Source organism: Liolophura sinensis, chromosome 6 (assembly GCF_032854445.1).
Source record: "Liolophura sinensis isolate JHLJ2023 chromosome 6, CUHK_Ljap_v2, whole genome shotgun sequence".
Lineage (NCBI taxonomy): Eukaryota > Metazoa > Mollusca > Polyplacophora > Chitonida > Chitonidae > Liolophura > Liolophura sinensis.
Genome location: NC_088300.1, coordinates 70,072,578 through 70,092,379, shown reverse-complemented (window position 1 = coordinate 70,092,379; position 19,802 = coordinate 70,072,578). Strand labels below are relative to the sequence as shown.

At 40.7% G+C, this 19,802-nt stretch overlaps 4 protein-coding genes across 4 annotated transcripts in view; 1 reads left to right on the top strand and 3 right to left on the bottom strand.

Moving 5' to 3' along the window:
• The window catches only part of LOC135468385 (uncharacterized), a 36,133-nt gene extending 32,437 nt beyond the window's left edge, over positions 1 to 3,696 (top strand). The window contains exons 11-12 of the mRNA XM_064746618.1: positions 1,230 to 1,355; positions 1,753 to 3,696. Of these exons, the coding sequence (XP_064602688.1) occupies positions 1,230 to 1,355; positions 1,753 to 1,875 (249 nt within the window). The 3' untranslated portion in view covers positions 1,876 to 3,696. The remainder of the gene's footprint in view (positions 1 to 1,229; positions 1,356 to 1,752) is intronic.
• Positions 3,697 to 5,556: 1,860 nt separating this feature from the next.
• On the bottom strand, positions 5,557 to 6,925 carry LOC135466474 (complement C1q tumor necrosis factor-related protein 3-like). The gene is made up of 2 exons (XM_064743970.1): positions 6,494 to 6,925; positions 5,557 to 6,077 (listed from the first exon to the last, which is right to left on the bottom strand). The coding sequence occupies exons 1-2, from the start codon at positions 6,840 to 6,842 to the stop codon at positions 5,677 to 5,679; spliced, it is 750 nt and encodes a 249-aa protein (XP_064600040.1). The 5' UTR covers positions 6,843 to 6,925; the 3' UTR covers positions 5,557 to 5,676.
• A 3,650-nt stretch (positions 6,926 to 10,575) lies between these two features.
• On the bottom strand, positions 10,576 to 13,350 carry LOC135467506 (heavy metal-binding protein HIP-like). Its single transcript, XM_064745279.1, has 2 exons — positions 13,020 to 13,350; positions 10,576 to 11,493 (listed from the first exon to the last, which is right to left on the bottom strand). Exons 1-2 carry the CDS (start codon positions 13,348 to 13,350, stop codon positions 11,093 to 11,095), a joined length of 732 nt encoding a protein of 243 aa, XP_064601349.1. The 3' UTR covers positions 10,576 to 11,092.
• Positions 13,351 to 16,304: 2,954 nt separating this feature from the next.
• Positions 16,305 to 17,917, bottom strand: LOC135467505 (complement C1q tumor necrosis factor-related protein 4-like). The gene is made up of 2 exons (XM_064745278.1): positions 17,568 to 17,917; positions 16,305 to 16,726 (listed from the first exon to the last, which is right to left on the bottom strand). The coding sequence occupies exons 1-2, from the start codon at positions 17,890 to 17,892 to the stop codon at positions 16,305 to 16,307; spliced, it is 747 nt and encodes a 248-aa protein (XP_064601348.1). The 5' UTR covers positions 17,893 to 17,917.
• Between the last annotated feature and the right edge of the window lie 1,885 nt (positions 17,918 to 19,802).

The following is a 19,802-nucleotide window of genomic DNA, read 5'->3' as shown; positions in this document are numbered from 1 at the left end:
GGTCCTGATTTAGACATGTAGGGGGTTTTGGTCCAGATTTAGACATGTAGGAGGTTTTGGTCCTGATTTAGATGTGTAGGGGGTTTTGGTCCTGATTTAGACATGTAGGAGGTTTTGGTCCTGATTTAGACATGTAGGAGGTTTTGGTCCTGATTTAGATGTGTAGGGGGTTTTGGTCCTGATTTAGACATGTAGGAGGTTTTGGTCCTGATTTAGATGTGTAGGGGGTTTTGGTCCTGATTTAGATGTGTAGGAGGTTTTGGTCCTGATTTAGACATGTAGGGGGTTTTGGTCCTGAGTTAGACATGTAGGAGGTTTTGGTCCTGATTTAGACATGTAGGAGGTTTTGGCCCTTATTTAGATGTGTAGGGGGTTTTGGTCCTGATTTAGACATGTAGGAGGTTTTGGTCCTGATTTAGATGTGTAGGGGGTTTTGGTCCTGATTTAGATGTGTAGGGGGTTTTGGTCCTGATTTAGACATGTAGGAGGTTTTTGGTCCTGATTTAGATGTGTAGGAGGTTTTGGTCCTGATTTAGACATGTAGGGGGTTTTGGTCCTGATTTAGATGTGTAGGAGGTTTTGGTCCTGATTTAGACATGTAGGGGGTTTTGGTCCTGATTTAGATGTGTAGGGGGTTTTGGTCCTGAGTTAGACATGTAGGGGGTTTTGGTCCTGATTTACACATGTGGGAGGTTTTGGTCCTGATTTAGACACGTAGAAGGTTTTGCCCCAGAACTTAATTTATACGGGAATAGTATTTTAATTCATCTAACTTTTGTGCGAAGACCTCTCTTTAAAGTTGGTATTGACTAAGTAAATACCTACGTAAACTTTTTTTATTTTGGACAGAAAAATCATGGGCTCTAGTCCTAATTTGTCATTTCTGTGCAAACTAGTGGATATTAAATGCAGAATTTTGAAACAATACAAAATAATTGTAAAATTAAAATTCATACATGGTTTAATTTAGGAAGCCAGCATTGTTTTCAATTATAAATATTTCTGGAGTCAGTGTACATTACATTAGTAATGACTGCATAAAAGTAGTCAGGGTAGTGGGCAGCATTGATGTGGCATTTTGTCAGAATAAACCTCATGATGATGACCCAACGTTTGCCACATGTTGATTGCTTCCTGTCTCACACTTATTGTAACAGCCGCAGGCCAAAACTCTTCATTACTGCATATTTATTCTTTAGTTGATTAGAGCATGTGTATGTCTTTTGTAGGTTGATATGGACAGACATGTCATGCACTCACTTGTACATTTGCTGGCCAAGTTTTCTGGACCTTTTGCAGAGGATATAAAATTTGGAAAATTGTTGCTTGCATTTGTGACGAAGTATGGGAAGCAGGTAAAGTACTCACCACTGGATTTTGGCATCAAAATAACAGACTGAAAGTTCTTCCATGTGCGGAAACTGTTCTGTTTTGAGGTTAAGAATGCTCAGTTTTGTTACAGTTCTTGTTGGTGACGAATGACATCCCATTTCTTGACATTTCATTAAAAAGATCGTGACGTTGCCAGGAGTTAACAAGGCGTGGTAGTTTTCTGGGATCTTCACCCAGTTTCTTCTACCTTTGAACGTAACTACTGACACACATATTGAAATATGTTCGAATATAACTTAACTAATGTGCCATTACAAATGGTTGGATACCCTGTTTCTGTATTTGTGGAGATTGGTTTGAATGGTATTGATTCCCACTGATTTTGAAATCAAGCATTAAGAGTTTTATTTTTACTTTCAGATGAACATGGAATGTGTTGACCTGTTAAAAGTGGTCTCTTCAGAAAATCAGACTTTCTTAAAGAAGGCTGTCTCTACGGCAATTGCCAAAATAGAAAAAGAAAAGTCTCTAACAAGAAGCTGATAGCTGATATCCTAGAAAATGAAGGGTGTTGAAATGTTAAGGCTGTGCCTTAGAAAATGAAGGGTGTTGAAATGTTAAGGCTTTGCCCTAGAAAATGAAGGGTGTTGAAATGTTGATAGCCTGTGCATTAAAAAATGAAGGGTGTTAATTGGTTGTAAGAACATTAACTCAGATATTTACAAAATGCCTTAAAAAAAGAAATAGAGAAGAAATAGAGAAAGATCCCTTGGTGAAGAGAATTTACATAGGAAAAAAATAATAAAATGCCTTCTTAACTTTCTACATTCTGTTATATTCCAACTGCAGTTTGAAACTTCATGTTATTTTCTAGGTATTCCTTGAAGTATATATATATATATATATTGTATGTATCCTGAGATCCTTGAATTTGTGGTGCTCAGGTAAGTTAGCTCGTTAAAATTGAGTATTGCATTGTATAGTCATCCTAAACGTTTCCGTCCCAATTCAGAATCGACTATATTCAGCACACTTTTTTTTTTTTACAACAAGCCATTTTATTGGTCACCCTAGTGTGATAAACACTCCTAAACTACAAGGTGTACTGACAAGGTATGCATTACATGTATTGCAGGAAATAAACTGCTTGTTGATACAAAAATGATACAGAAACTATGCGATTTACTCATGGATAAACCCACGCTTTTCAGCGGATGCTATAAAATCAAATGCCAAAGTAAGTAATTACGAGGGGATGTTCTTGAGTGATACACGTCATTGTAAAATCCAAATCGCTTAATAGCCATGAATTTACACTGCTGTACACCTCATTAATGCGTGCTTTCTCCATACACACTGCTGTACACCTCACATAAATATGTGCTTTTCCTTATACATACTGCTGTACACCTTACATAAATTTGTGCGTTCTCCACACACACACTGCTGTACACCTTACATAAATTTGTGCTTTCTCCACACACATACTGCTGTACACCTTACATAAATTTGTACTTTCTTCACACACACTGCTGTACACCTCACATAAATTTGTGCTTTCTCCATACACACTGCTGTACAACTTACATAAATTTGTGCTTTCTCCACACACACTACTGTACACCTCACATAAATTTATGCCTTCTTTATACACACGGCTGTATACCTTACATAAATACCTGTATGTGCTTTCTCCACACACTCTGCTGTACATCTTACATACATTTGTGCTTTCTCCACACACACTGCTGTACAGCTTATATAAATTTGTGCTTTCTTTATACACACTGCTGTATACCTTACATAAATTTGTGCTTTCCTTATACACATTGCTGTACACCTAACATAAATTTGTTCTTTCTCCACACACACTGCTGTACACCTCACATAAATTTGTGCTTTCTTTATACACACTGCTGTACACCTCTCATAAATTTGTGCTTTCCTTATACACATTGCAGTATACCTTACATAAATATGTGCTTTCTCCACACACTCTGCTGTACACCTTACATAAATGTGTGCTTTATACACCCCACTGTATATCTTTCATAAATTTGTGCTTTCTCCACACACTCTGCTGTACACCTTACACAAATTTGTGCTTTCTCCACATGCACTGCTGTACACCTTACATAAATTTGTGCTTTCTTTATACACACTGCTGTATACCTTACATAAATTTGTGCTTTCTCTACACACACGCTGCTCTACACCTTACATTAATTTGTATGTGTGGATTTTTCCAGCATTATTCGTTGTTACCATTCTGTTGTTTGGTTGTTGTCTTAAGGAAGAAAACCATCACTGTTACTTGTCATTAAATTGAAAGTTAAAACTTGGAAGAACCGTAATCCTGTCATCTACCCGTCTATCCGACTTGATTTGTGAAGACGATATCTCAAAAGTAAAATAAAGCATCGCTTTTAAACTTGGGTAATGTCTGGCCATTGTTGAGACCATTGTTTGGCTTATCGCGGCGTTCCGCCGTGCCCGTGACTAAAAGATGGCTGCCGTCTACCGTCTTGACTTTCATTTCGCTCTCTACGAGTTGTCAATGCTGTTTACGCAATATATTCAAATGAAGCCAAAGAATTGCTTTCAAACCTGGATAGTGTTTTGATATAGTTGAAATCATGGTAAGCGCAAATTGGAAACAAGACAAAAATGACTTCCGACCAGTTTTCTTTCGTTTATATTTGGCTATTCTGCTCTTAGGAAAAATAGTGTCACCAAAACAGTATGGTGGGCAGTATTGTATATCCTGTCTTCGTTGTTTTAGAGGGGATCGAGATTTCTCTTTTCATCAGTGTTACCTCCATTCGTGTCTAAGAGCTAGGATCTGAGGGCACTTCAATTTCAAACCAGCCAAAATAAGTGAACCTAAATTATCTGATATACCTCATAATACAGTATATTCTAGAAGTATGCTTATTATCATTTTAAATCAGTGAGGATAAATCAGTCACGTGTCTTGTGTTTATACAATAAACCTGTGATAGTAAACACGTAACATGTTTACTGTAGTAAACATCCTTACATCTTTATCGAATTTTACACTAAATATTAACAGGAAATCATGCTTACCGAACTACTGGTGTATTCAACGAAAACAACAGATTTTGTCGATAAAGCGGCATTTAAAGAAAGATCTGCGTTTTCAATTCATTCTCATTGAAATCTCAGGTTCGGAAAACCGCATTCTCGTACTAAGCTGGAGCAAATGCGGCCATGTCGTTCAAATGTTGTCGTTCCTGTCTGGGTCGCGTTGGTACTTTATTTTCAGTATGGTAGGGTTCAAAGCATGATCACGTACAGCCGACATACATGTGATGTATTCATCCTTAACTTTTGGCTAGGTTTACCCTGGTTCTGCAGATAAAGTGACTTTTATATATCGGCCAGCCTCGTTAACTCAGATGGCTAAAGCGCTGGCTCGATGCAATGATTGATCTCCTGTCCAGTGAGGTCGCGAGTCCTCGAGTCTTCCTCCACTCTTGCTGCTTTAGCTGAGACTTCATGTCATCGGCTCTGTCGAGTACGTAGCGAAGTCCTGGGGTTTGTCGAGTACTAAGCGATGTCCTGGGGTTTGTCGAGTACTAAGCGATGTCCTGGGGTTTGTCTAGTACGTAGCGAAGTCTGGGGGGTTTGTCTAGTACGTAGCGAAGTCTGGGGGTTTGTCGAGTACCGGTACCAAGAGAAGTTCGGGGGTCTGTCGAGTACCAAGCGAAGTCCGCGGGTTTGTCGAGTACCAAGCGAAGTCCGGGGGTTTGTCAAGTACCAAGCGAAGTCCGGGGGTTTGTCAAGTACCAAGTGAAGTCCGGGGGTTTGTCAAGTACCAAGCGGAGTCAGGGGGTTTGTCGCGAAGGTCGGTGATTTACCCCGGGCGCTCCAACTTCCTCTCACTGTAGGATGACTAGGTGAAAAATTCTTGAGTAGAGTATAAAACACCAATAAAACAAACAAATCTCGGTCATATCTGATATCTCCTCATTGCGTACTAACTACCTGGAAATGTGTTTAGTTCAGCCATTTGATTTCATTGTGCCAGCGTCCCATGAAACCATAATTATTCATTTATATTGCAGAACATAGGTCTTGCATTTCAAACCTCCGTGAAACTCTCAACTGGCCTTTTTAACGGAAGCACAGTTGTATTAAAATCGCGGATCTACAGTTTGTTTTATTACTAGAAATGAAGTAATGTTTTTAAGATCAATTTATTAAATACCGAAGAAGGTGTATAGAATTCTCCATCAATAATACTGTCACAAAGTTCCTTCTAAAATGTCAGACATTTTTTGTAAGTAATTGTTGGTTTGAAAAGTCATCGTGGCTGCAACTCTATGTAGCCCTCAGCAAATGTCCAGAGAATGTGCTCCAACAACAGTGAATGTAATCCCCAAAATTCCTGGTAAGTTTCACCTGTACTTTGTCTTCTTCGTTAAGCTCCAAGATGATGGTGCCGGTACCCAAAGATCCATGGTGCATGGCACTTGAGGAAGAATACACGAGTAGCCTCCCTTCGCCATTGACTGCCAGATGTGTCTCGATTCGCTTTTTTGGCCAGCTCAAAATGCTGACGAAGAACTGGTAGACGCCGTTCACTGGACAAGTAAATATGCCTGTGTGGGGGTTGTAGGCATTTCCCAGGTTAGTCTCAACAGTCCCAAAGACAATAGTCTGAGAGTCTTGGAGGTTTGATAAGTGAGATTTCACTCTGGCTGTAAAGGCCACTAAAGGCTCTACAATGAAAAGTGTAATTATTACCAACAATATGTAGCCTACGATAGTGAAATGTAAAACTGCAGTGGTTGCAGGCATGTGGTTGCCCGTATTACCTATGTCCCATGAAGTGGTACCATAAGAAATACATACATCTGCAATGTGTTTTTGTTGATAATTTTTCTGTATACATGAAACACTGAAGTGGTTAATGTAGGAGTGAAGCTGAAAATGCGGTCATCTGCACTCAGAACTAAATTATACTTAAACCATGTAACTACTGCAGTGGGAATGGTTTCCTTAAATTAGGCTTATTTCATTGAATGTTGTAATATTTCTTCTGTTAATGAAATACCTTTGACATGGTTTGAGATATTAACGGATCATTTGTGACAAAAGTTAAACCATCTAAATCCATTTACAGCTTAGTTTTTACCTTTCTCCTGTGCTTTAGCTGTTAAGTCAGCGAGCGCTTTGCGAAGTTTTTCTTGCATTTTGGTAACGTTTTCTTGTCCGGTCATCTGTAGGCGTACTTGTTCTTGAAGCTTGACTCGTTCCGCGGTTTCCTGGAGAATTAAGCGAGCGAGAACATGGGTGGCGTCACAAGACGCGGACAGCTTGTCCACAAGAGAAGCCGCTTTTTTCTCCAGGGACTCTTCCTCATGAGGTGGCGACAAATCTTCTTCTCCATGAGGCGCCCATTCATGACTGGAACTGGCCGACACGAACAAGATGACAACCGACACAAGTAAGGTGCACATCCTGAGTACATTAGTCCGAAACATGGCCTTTTAAATCTTCTGGGAAGTGGGAAACAAAATTTTATCAAACTTCTGCTGCTTAAACACCGGCGCTGTCTTCTGTTGCTTTAAAATCTGTGGGGCTCATGGTATATATGTTTATCCTAAATAGGCCTAAGTCCAAAATAACCACATGAATCTCACACGGGGTTATCTGGCGATCTGCCTAGAACCGTTGGCACCAGACTTCTGACGAATAAAGATAACAACTTGACAGTTGTAGATGTCGGATAATATAACACCTTTTCATCACAGTTATAAATAGGCCGATTACTGGTATTTTGCTGAAATTCCTCATTTCCTTGCTTTTCCAAGTACTGCAAATCTAAACCATATCTATACTTGACAGTCGTCGTTCATCTATCTGTGCTATCTCACGTCCGTAGCTTAGAATTTGCGGTTAAAGGGTTTCAAAGCAACTAATGCACGTTAACATAAAGTAGCTGACCTCATCTTTAACTACATGATATCGTGTGTTACTTGGTGTTGTAACAGTTAGCGTGACCGAGTGATCAACGTTGCTTGCCTTTCGGCCGTACGGACACACCAGGCGCAAGTTCAAATCTGGTCTTTGACTGAATTTGTAGATTCTCCCACGTGGTGATAACAAGCTTTCAACATTTGTTGCCCTTTGTGTTGAAAATTTATGGCTGGAAGCCTGGTGGAAACCATCATATCAGAGACAAATTCTTGACTATGCTATCAAAGAATTATTAAATAAATAAATCTTACACGCGATCGTGTGATGTTCTTTTCTGATTACTTGTTGGACGCACTGTGTGCTGTTTTATATCTGTTATGTATTCCTCTATTGTTCAACATCATTGATTCGGTCATTTTCTACACTGTCTAGATTCCATACAGGGCATAGTCTTAGTAGGCAAAACTTCGACACACACAGTACTTGTATACTTGCTTATTTATTTATTTATTTTTTAATGACGGATATATGTGTGTGGACGCAATCTTAGTTCGACAAGTTTCTGACGAACTTTCCCACATATCACTCTCCCACATAAGAAAACAGAAGTAGAACTCTTGAAAAAGTAAGGTATCTCTTGTACGTTTTGCATTAATAAACTTTCCATGGTCTCGTTACTAATTTATAGCACCATAACCTTTCTACCTAAACAAATGAGAAGTTTGTTGTCATAGTGTAGCCGTCAGGATAGGCCTACTATTCAAAGGGAAAGACCGGCCCGGATAGCACAGTTGGTAGAGCGTCCGCTCCGGGACCGGTAGATCCAGGATCAATCCTTGGTCGAGTCACACCTAAGACTTTAAAAGAGGAAGTTGTAACTTCCTCGCTTGGCGTTCAGCATGAAGGGGATAGTGCAACGACTGGTTGACCCGTATCAGTATAATGGCTCGGGCGGGACGGCTTACTTGCCTTCGGTAAGTCGTCTCAGTGATGCAGCACTAAATAAAAGAGCGGTGGAAATCCGTCCTGCAACAAGGAGGCACATTACACGTGCATGCACCCTAATGATTCCTTCGTCGTCATATGACTGAAAAATTGTTGAGTACGACGTTAAACCCCAAGCACTCACTCACTCAAAGGGAAAGATAACAGTTTGATTCTGTTTTAAGATAATGACAAATAACAAATCCAGGATAATGTTGCAAGAATGGCAATTATCTGACGACAGTATACGTTAAAGGCGACAAAATGTCTTAAGCTGAAAACTTCCTACAACAAATTCCGTTACTTTGCATGGCGCTCAGCTAAAGCCAATGTGAAAACATAACCACTAAACCCAGGTAGTCGACCGAATACCAGTTGCGTCACGATTACAAAATACCATACCACACATAGAGTATAACCGAAAATGTTTGAAAACATGGAACACATTTGTTTGTGTAAATTTTTAAAAGTCAGAATGTTTTAATCTACCAAAACTAATAAAATACAAATTTTGAACCTACTGGTGACCTGGAGAGAATAAAAAAATTTGCATTGGCGTTAGTAATGAGGCTAACTTTTCTACATTAACCATATGAGATAAGCGTTATTCTTAACTAGAAGAATTTGGTATGAAATGGACATGTTTGTTTTGAAGGTAGCTCAGTACACAAAGAACACATCCAAAGAACGTAAGAGAATATGTAACAAAACAGTTTGCTAGACGTTTATGTTGATACCTGTGTTTTCCAGGATGACCAACGAGCATTTGGCGTAGTAATAGATTCCGTAACAAACGACCAGTCATACATACTTCCATACAGTCAAGCAAAATAAGTTGTAACTTTTCTTTTCAACATTACACTGGTAACGAGTTGCCAGTGAGAAAAGAAAAGCTTTAACAGTTAAAATGGTACGTACGGTACGTGTATTCAAATGTTTTTTAACTCATGCCAACAAGTTGTAAAGCCAGTACTAACACGTAATATGATTGATTTATCGGGAGACGCCCGGCAGCTCTGTGGCTCTGTGAAAACAAACAACATGGCAGCTACTGGCGGGATTACAATGAAGCCGGTTTTATGATGTTACGCAGAATATGTCATTATGGGCCTGAAAGACTCAGCACTGAGATAAAAGTCCAAGCATGTGCAACAGTATAGAATGTAGTTTATCACTTAACCTGTGAAATGTATTCAGTTTATAAACTTTTTTACCAAATTGTTTAAATAATATCAACTGGCCAATGTAGTTAGCATGCCAGCGCGGCGCAGTGACCCAGGGGCCTCTCACCCATGTGGTCGCTTTGTGTCCAGCTCATGCTGGCTTCTGTTTCAGCTGTACGTGGGAAGGTCTTCCACCAACCTGCAGTTGGTCATGGTTTTCTCCCAGGGATCTGCCCAGATTCCTCCCATGATAATGCTGGCCGCCCTCGTACAAGTGAAATATTCTTGAGTACAGCGTAAAACATTAATGATATAAATAGTGAAATAATATCATCTTGTACAAACCCGAACAGCATTCGGTAAAACAGAATTAGGTAAGAATCACAGTGATGTTAAAACAAACAGATTAGACGTCACTGGTCTGGAATTACTCAAAATGTTGGATGACCTTTAACAAATAATAACGTAAAAACAAAGCAGATTCACTGACAGATAATAAATCACTTGAGACGTCTTAGTATAGTCTTAAGCGTTCGCGCCCGATATATATGGTGTGAAATCAAGCAGAACAAGCCCACTGTTTCTTAGACGCATAGATCCGTGAGTTTAATTCTTCCTACTGGGAATTTTCGAGACCACATTTATTGGGGGACCACATTTTTGGGGGGACCATATTTAGGCCTACTCTTGTCATGGCGGCAGAATGCGGTTGACATTGATATACATGCATGTGGTAGCTGTGGTGGTCTTTCGTAAAGTTTGTCAACGAGCACTTTATTGCCGGCCTCGAGTATCAGCTGCAGGTTGGGCTGCCACATACACGTCAGGCTCAGGTAGGCTCATGTAGGCTTACCTGCCTAATGCCTATAGCTTACTTCGGGCACCCCGGCTTTATCCTCTGACCACCTAACGAGTGATGCCTGAACGGGTGAAGTATTTGGTATAACGATGTCACCAATCAACCAATCAATCAATCAAACCATAAGATGAATTAGGTCGGAAAGTTATCCCTTACTGAGCAACTGTTTGTGAATCAGTGTTTCTTCAATTAATGGGACTTGCTACTGTATTTCAGTTAAGTTGGATATCTTCCATAAATAATGAAAATTTTAAGAATTAAGATTAAAATTAAGAAAGTCTTAAAAACGATATTCAGTCAAGGTTTTATTACCTAAGCTCCATATTATTTATAAAGTGTTGCACCTGTTTGAGCCACTGGCGCCTCAATAATGATCTTTGGTTCACACAATATCAACAGTATATCCCGTTAACTGTATGCACTTTTCATCAAACTTCCGCTAAGACACCGGGTAAATTTACCATTTGGTTTGAATACTGATGTGTTTCACGTGATTTTGATCTGTAATGTTGTGTTTAAAATAGTTTTCACCCGTAATGTAGTGGTTTTAATAAAAAATTTGGTGATTCATGTAATTTATGTCATTAATGCAGTGTCCACATGTTTCTGATCAGTAACGCTGTGGTTTTGATCAGAAATAGAGTGTGCCGCATGGATTTGATCAATTATATGATTTTTCTTATGGTTATGATCAATAATCACATGGTTATGACCAATAATCACATTGTTTTGATCAATAACGTGTTGTATCACATGGTTTTGATCAATAATTTAATACTCCAGACGGTTTTGATCATCATGATGTGTTTCACATCGTTTTGATCAGGGCCCCACTGAAAGTGCTCCAACAGCAGTGAATGTAGTCCCCGAAGCCGTGATACACCCTCACCCACACTAAGTCTCCTTCCTCTAGCTGCAGGATGACGCCGTTCATACCCAAGGATCCTCGGTGAATCTCGTCCCCGGAGGAGTATAGCAGCAAATTCCTCCGTCCATTAACCACCAGCTCTGTCTTCACACGCTCCTCTTTACGACTGAGGATGCTCACAAAGAACTGATACACACCGTCTACGGGACATCGGAACTTGCCCGTCCTGGAGTTGTACTCTCCGCCAATATTCGTAACTTCTGAGGCGTATACTAAAGTACTCGCCCTGCCAATCTTCTGCAAGCTCTTGGAGAGACGGGCTGAGAACGCAACAGCCCTACCTGAAAGGACACATTCACGGATATATTAACCAGAAAAAATACGACCAAATACTTAACTCAGTTAAATTTTAAGGGTGTGTTGGAGGAAAACATGGAATTTTCTTAACGTTTTGGAAGTTGTAGTCCATGCAGCTGCGTGTGTTTACCCGCTTCTCAGATCCGTTGTTAGGGAAAGCACATTCTTAAATTGACGCCTTGTGACATGGATTTCACAACTCACGGTGTTTTCATAAGGGTTAAAGCGATTTTAAATCGTTTTCAACAAAACACAAACATACGTCTTAAATTCCTCATTGTTGGTGTTTGTTTTTCAGAAAGTGATAAACCATAAAATTTGTAAGGTCAAGTTAGGTGGTCATACGGAAAGGCTACTAGATCGGACTTAAATGAGTTTGTGACACCCCATCCTGCCATAGAAATCTATCTACTTGCCAGAATGGTAACTGGGCACTCGGCGTCATGCAAGCATGAAAATCGCAGAACGCAATTACCTTAGGTCTAGAGGTTATGACGGACTAAACTTGCCATCACTAATATGTGACGTAATACCCGTGAGGACGGCACAACAGAACGCCTCGATAGTATGCATGAGTGTGGAGGACAAGACAACAAGGAACGAGGAACGACCCAAGGCTAGTGGGATGGCAACACAACAGGACGCCCCGAGGCTATGCGTGAGCGTGGAGGGGCGGCACAACAGAACGCCCCGAGGCTGTGCGTGAGTGTAGAGGACAACACAACAGAACGTCCCGAGGCTATGCGTGAGTGTGGAGGACAACACAACAGAACGCCTCGAGACTAGTGAGAGGACAAGACAACAAGGAACGAGGAACGACCCAAGGCTAGTGGGATGGCAACACAACAGAACGCCCCGAGGCTATGCGTGAGTGTGGAGGACAACACAACAGATGACTGCTCGGCTATGCGTGAGTGTGGAGAACACCACAATAGAACTCCCTGCGGGTGTGCGCGACTGTGGAGGACAGTACAACAGAACGCCCCGAGGCTATGGGTGAGTGTGGAAGACGGTAAAACAGAACGCCCCGAGGCTATGGGTGAGTGTGGAGGACGGTACAACAGAATGCCCCGAGGCTATGGATGAGTGTGGAGGACGGTACAACAGAACGCCTCGAGGCTATAGGTGAGTGTGGAGGACGGTACTACAGAACGACCCGAGGCTATGGGTGAGTGTGGAGGACGGTACTACAGAACGCCCCGAGGCTATGGGTGAGTGTGGAGGACGGTACAACAGAACGACCCGAGGCTATTGGTGAGTGTGGAGGACGGTACAACAGAACGCCCCGAAGCTATGGGTGAGTGTGGAGGACGGTACAAAAGAACGCCCCGAGGCTATGGGTGAGCGTGGAGGACGGTACAACAGAACGCCCCGAGGCTATGGGTGAGTGTCCTGAAGCTGTGTGTGTGTGGAGGAGGATGCTGCGAAAGGCCATGAAGTTGTCTGCATTTTGGAATATGGTGTAAAAGGACGCCATAACGTTGTATGTGAGAATAGATAGTGTCGTTACCTTTACTCCGTCTACGCAGAAATTCCTCCATATCTGTTATGCGCTTAAGAAGATCTTTCTCGTACTGCGCCTCATACTCGGTGTCCATTACAGAGTTTTGTAGTTTCGTCTCCAACTCCTGTCTCAGTTGTTTCTCTTTAGCCAGCAGGCGAACCAAGAGGTGGGAGGTGTCGGGGAAATTTGCATACTGAGCCAGCAACTTGGTTGAGACATCTTCCAAAGATTCCCCCAGAAAGGGATCTTCGGGATTCCAGGAGTATGGCGGTGAGTATTTGTCCGAAAGACAGCGTCCAACGACGGACAAGAAAAGAGCGATCAAGACGGCGGCCATGATGGCTGTGGTTAAAAAAAGTTTGCTATAAACTCCTGAGGGAAAACCACGTGATAGCCAAATAGTCACCTTGGCCTGATAACTACAAAGCCGATTATGCCATTCTGCTAGATTAAAAGTTGTGGCGGCTTCATGGACATTTTGACCGGCGATTTACCTGTCGTGTATTGTAGACAGAATTCTTGCGTTGACCCAATTCAGGAACGTGCTACGGCATACGAGAAAGTACCGGATTGCACCTCATTCACAGGAACAAATCTGTCGGGTCAAGGGCTTTGCTGTAGTCCTCATTACACACATCCATTCCCCAGCCCACGTCCATCTTTATAGACTGTTCGGGAGTTTTAAAGTTTGAGTAGCTGCCTACGTAACGTTGCAGAGTATTAAATAAGTATTCTTTGTACATATTTGTTTGATCATTCCAAATAATTTCTATGATGCATGTCCTTATATGCATGACCCTCCAGCCAAAAAAGGTGCCCGGCAACAGTTCCAGCCAAAAAGGTGCCCGGCAACAGTTCCAGCCAAAAGGTGCACGACAAATACTTTTGGTATATGTTTCGAGATAATTCACGTAATATTTCGGTCTATTTACAGTGATAACAAACTCAAGTAACTCGCTTGGTGTCTAACGTTGCGAACTCAAGAATTCTTCGCTTATATTAAATGCCCATTTATTATAGGGGTAGGAATCCACAGTGCCCAGAGTTAACCACTGGCATTTGGCACGTAACTGACACACTGTCCCAAAGGTTTCAGATATATATCCAACTTCGCTGGATTTATAGGAAAGCACGGATTTTCCAGGACCTATCTGGACCTATACTTTACAAATACCAAAATGGTTCCCTCTCTCACAGACTGTACGAGGGATAGTTTCAATTGTGACATTGTAAATTATCCTTACTTGGACAACAATATACCGATATTACAACATATATATGGCGTTTACAAATCTCGCCTTGTAGCATTTGTTAGATCATGTGTGTTATGTGACGATTTCAATCAACGTCACAAATCATTAGAGCAAAAACTTGTGTCTTAATGTTATTCTTTCATACGCCTTCATTCTATGTTTCTGTAGGTTTACAATGAGTGTAATTCTCTAGTAAGTAAATATGGACAGAGCGACCAGAATCTCCGGCACTCTCCTACATGAATGTGTCTAATTCCGCGTAACCCGGGGATAGGGGCAGTATATTCATCGTGTTCCATTAGCGCACCACTTTGGATTTATGAACAATAGCAATCGAAGCGCAACCGCGATACATATTTTATTATTACTGACAACTTATATTCTAGCATGGTGCACCATTTGAATGCTGATTTCACTCAGTCGCCTAGAACATACCCTGCGTCTGTCGTACATCATTGAAAACTGTTGACTGCTTCTCTTTGTATGTTTCCGTCCTATTTTCGTACTTTATATATTGAAATATACTTTATATATAAGAATGTCTTAATTCCTTGGTAGTTTGTGTAAAACGAGGCTTTGGGAATTTACTTTTCCATTATTGACTCGGAACGCCCTTATTGGTTGACGACTGGTATACGAACGCATAGATTCAGACTGATGGGATATAGAAGATTCCTTGCATATCCTAAGCTGGGACAACCTATACCTCGTATGCCCTTCCTAAAAGAGACTGCTGTAAGAATGTCAATGGGATGTCACTGTTGGCGCCTTTTTGCTGTCCTAAATCCGTAATCAGCACAGCAAAGAGAGATCCCGAAATACAATACACCTGTGTGGTTTTTGTCTACACCTAGAGGAAATTGCCCAAAGCAAACGTTACAGAACAAGGTGAGATATGATCAGGCTTAAAATGGTTAAAGCAGTAATTATATATACGAGGTAGTTTGAGAAGTTTATCACCATGTTTATTCATTCATTTTTACGAACAAAACGTTTTAGTACATGACATTTGTCTTGAAGCTGCATTGTATAATTTCAGCAAACTCAGAATACACATCGCTTTTACCTGAAACATATATTTTCTCAAATTCCCCTCAAATCCACATACTCTCATGCGATACACATGATCCAACTGCTTACATGCATTCCCTTCACATCGATCCAAACAAAGACCAATCTTTCTTTAATTGTATAATTGTGCATATTTGTTTTATTATTCTAAATACTTTCCATGATGCATAACGTTGTCTGCATGAACCTCGAGCAAAGGAAAAATACAAAACGCGCATATGCAGTAATGCCGCACATAACACCGCCTTTCTTTCAGCTGGTCTTATATTTCGAAATGGCATCTTATTTCACTGTAAAGAGTCCTCTTGTAGACTTCTATACACTCTATATGTATGACGTTATGATTGGTCCAAAGATGGTCACCTGATTATGATAGAGCGTACAACCAATGCTCCATGAATTGTGCACAATATCAGCGTGAATCAACAGGCAACAACCTTACTGTGGACATTTCTAGCCCCAACAGTCTAAAGCTAATATCGTGTCGCCTTTAAAAATATGCTCCGGTTTGAAACAGACCGGAGTCATTCATTTCGAAGGTCGGTGTCATCTCTTGTGAGAAATGTTTTATGGATAGAATTAGGTAAATAAATAATAGCCTTTGGACCCCCGCTATTTCCCACCTGCATTCACTATTTAAAACAACATACATGGGTCATTGTAAAAATTCAGTGCACTTGTTAAATTTGTACCCTCTACCTTCCCGCTCGATAGCGGGGCATAGCCTTTCGGCCAGGGTGGTTGCCTTCGCTAGTCGCCTGAACACGTGAGGCATGGGCTCATTTCCAGTCTTGACTAGGGAATTTTTCTCACCTTTAAAATTTGAACTGTTTGAACATGAATTTAATACATCAGCCTTGAACACAAATATACACACTGTATTATATGTCAATATTTTGTGTTGAAACAAATTTAATATTTGTGCGAAAGTCTTTGACATCAATCTGGTATAAAGGGCCTTGGGGTTTCAGTAGTAAGTTCCTTCATCTACATTCTGCTTAATGAGGTACCCAGAGAAAGTACTCCAGCAGCAGTGTATGTATCCCCCATAGTCATAGTGAAGCCGCACCCAGACCACATCCCACTGTTCCAGCTGTAACAAGACTGTGTTTGACCCCAGGGAACCTCTGTGAATGGCATCCCCCGATGAATACACCAGAAGTTTCTTCTTCCCGTTGACCACCAGTTCTGTCTCCACTCTCTCCGTCCGCTGACCTAGAATACTCACGAAGAACTGATAAAGACCGGACACGGGGCATCGAAATATCCCCGTTCTCGGATTGTACGCCCCACCTATGTTCGTAACCACCGTACCAAAAATAATAGCCTGGGCCGAGGTCAAGTTTTCCAAATTCTTGCGCAGGCGGACAGAAAAGGCAACGACACGCTCTGCAAGAAAAGACAGATGACAATCAAATATTTTTGCGACTAAACATTTGCTAAAGCAGGATTTACATACTGGCAAAGGAAGATATTCACAATTCATTAAAATTATGAGAAAATATATCATAGTCCTGACATGCGTCGCTCTCTACGTTCACTTTACATCACTGCCACGAATAGCAAATTTTTTACAGAAATCTTGAACAACGCCGAGGTCACTGGTGTCACGGTGTTGAGTCAGGAACTCATGTCAGAAAACATAAAAAACTCTGTCTCAGCCTTTGGCTAAAACAATACAATAGACACATGCATTCTCTTTATCTAAAGTTTGTACAACGTGATTCAAACCAACTCCTGAAGCAATTTTATTAATGAATGCTTATTAAATAGTTTTGCGCGAGGACACCAATGATGAGAGCGATGAGACTAAGTCTAAACAATCCTACGTGCGTCGCACCGGCTCCAAAGGTCAAGCTTGTCTTTTGGTAGCAGTGATGTAAAATGAACGTAGAGAGCGACGCATGCGCCGTAAGGGGTGTGGAAACATACATGCAAATATTAACAATTAATATATTAGTGATGATATTGTCTTTGTTGATGAAGCTTGATAGTGTCTGCTGGTATGTTTCGATTCTTCAAGATAGATTAATACACGCCTGATGAATGCTAAGATTATCGAGAAACAAAACAAATATTAAATTATTTTATTTAGAATTGGGCGTGTATTATTTGTCAAAACGGCAGTCCTTTTATTATCATATATTTCTTTAAACTGTATCGCCTGCAAGACTATGCATTTTTTTAGCTCCCAGCCTTTTATATGAATTTGCCAAAACATCCTAATTACCTTCTTGTTTTAATGACAAAGCGTCTTTTTCCAGCTTGGCTAGTCTTTCTTCCAAGACCTTCTGTCTCTTTGTAACATTGGCTCTCTCGGTGAGTTGCTGTTCCAGAGCCACTTGCAGCTTGGCTCTTTCTGACGTCTCTTGTAGGATCAACCGTGTTAGCAGATGGGAGGAGTCGCAGGATCCGGACAGCTTGGACACCAGGGAAGAGGCTATCTCCTCTAGAGTCTCATCAGAGTCCACTTCCGAAGGATCCCAATACATTGACTGGGACCAGGTTCCGGTGATGATGTAGCAAATCATCGCAAAATACAAGATTCCAGACATCTCTGCTTAGATCTTGACAACCTCTAACGAGATTCACTCCTGCAATCTAGGTGGCACTTTGTCAATTATCGGCGAGTCTTCATCTAGGGTTTTGGCCATGTCTAGGTTTGTGATCGTGACACGGCATACACTGTTAAATTGGAGTTGGATCACGCTGAATTTTGTTTTAACTTTTAACTCGTCTTATACAGGACAATGTCACCTATATATACATACATACGTACATCCATACATACCTACTTGCAAGTACAGGTAGGTTTCCATCGGTCACCAGGGTAAATGCAGAACAAAAAGTAGAACTTTTTTTTAGGTCAAAGTGTACATGTTAAAATTGTAAAAAAATATGTCCTATATTTGGGGTGTTTGCATGATAGACACCATGTGTCTCAGAAAGCACACCGTATTAAATAACAGCGGATTCGGATTCCTGGGAAGCAGTTAATAGTTTTTAATGATGTCAAAAAGATGCCACGAATGTTTGGGGTGCATAGAAGTAATCAATATCTATACCGTTTACATGCAAGTAGATAAGTTGTCGTTATATCAAACTAAATATCTCAGTTTTGCTTTGAATGTAAGTGTTCATATATCCAACGTGGTGATAATATTCAGCACGATGAGAAGACTGCCACTAGCCCCAGGCTAAGCGAAATCAGACACAATTATAGAGTCAGAGATTCTGGACACTCCGTCCATATTTACATAGAAGGGAGTTATAAAATTTAAGAAACTTGAAATGACAATGTTTGATGAAATAACTTTGGCACACCAGTTTTCCAAGTTTTAAATTGTGACATGGACTGAAACCATCACAGAATTTAGGATCTAACAAAACTTAGACATGTACACACCATGTGCAGGTTATTGTTGTCCATACAAGTATACGTCAAATGATCCCTCTTGTTGTAAAGTTGACGTGATAGGAAGCATTGTCGTCTTTGTAAAGTCCAGGTAACCTATCCTACCATCTTGGAAGGTTGAGATTCCCTTTTGGTCGTGGGTTTTCCCCCGGGCTCTGCCCGGTTTCCTCCCACCATAAAGTTGGCCGCCGTCATATAAGTGAAATATTCTTGAGTACGGCGTAAAACAGCAAGCAAATAAATAAATCAAATATGTATTTATAGAGCGAAGGAGAAAGATATACTTTCATAATATCTTCATAGTGTAATCATACAAGAGCAAATACATGTCAGTCAAAAGGGGGCACAATTTGTGGCCATCTAAATACCTGCTTTCTCTGAATTACACATACATGATATGGCTGAGAAATTTAAGCAACTCATTGAAAACCGAGACACCCGAAAAGGCTAACCCTGCGTGTATCCTGGAGAATCCTTTGGTGCCTTTTGGTTTAATGTAGTGATGTCCGGTTTCAGTGAATACCCAAACAATTAGCGATGAAATTCTGTAAATTAATTTACTTTTAAGAATAGTAGTGTAAATTTCAAGTGGTCATAGCCTTATATGGTGTGTATTTGAACGTCTCTAGTTTTTCACTGGTACGTTTTCAAATGACGCCTGAAAGTTTATGTAATTGCACAAAACAAAGCTTTTCTGACAATGACTACTTCTTGTGGTGTTTTCTTTGGAACAGCATCTCTATCCCGCGATAACCGGAGCATTTTGTGGGAAATCCAGCATTGTTGTGGTATATCGGTTTAACGAGGTATATAGGTCCTCTACAGCTAATCTATTTTCTTTAAGAAAAGGCTTTGTTCACTGGAACGATGACGTATTTCCTCTCAAGGTCAACAATTAATGCGTATAAGCTTTTTCTTGCCTGGTAGTGTAGCTTTGACCACTTCAGTTACATATTCTTCAGGTGCATAAAGGACAATTTTTCCATTACCATTCATACTTACGTTTCTTGCCCCTGTACTTCGGATCACAGTAATCTTTTCATTATTATC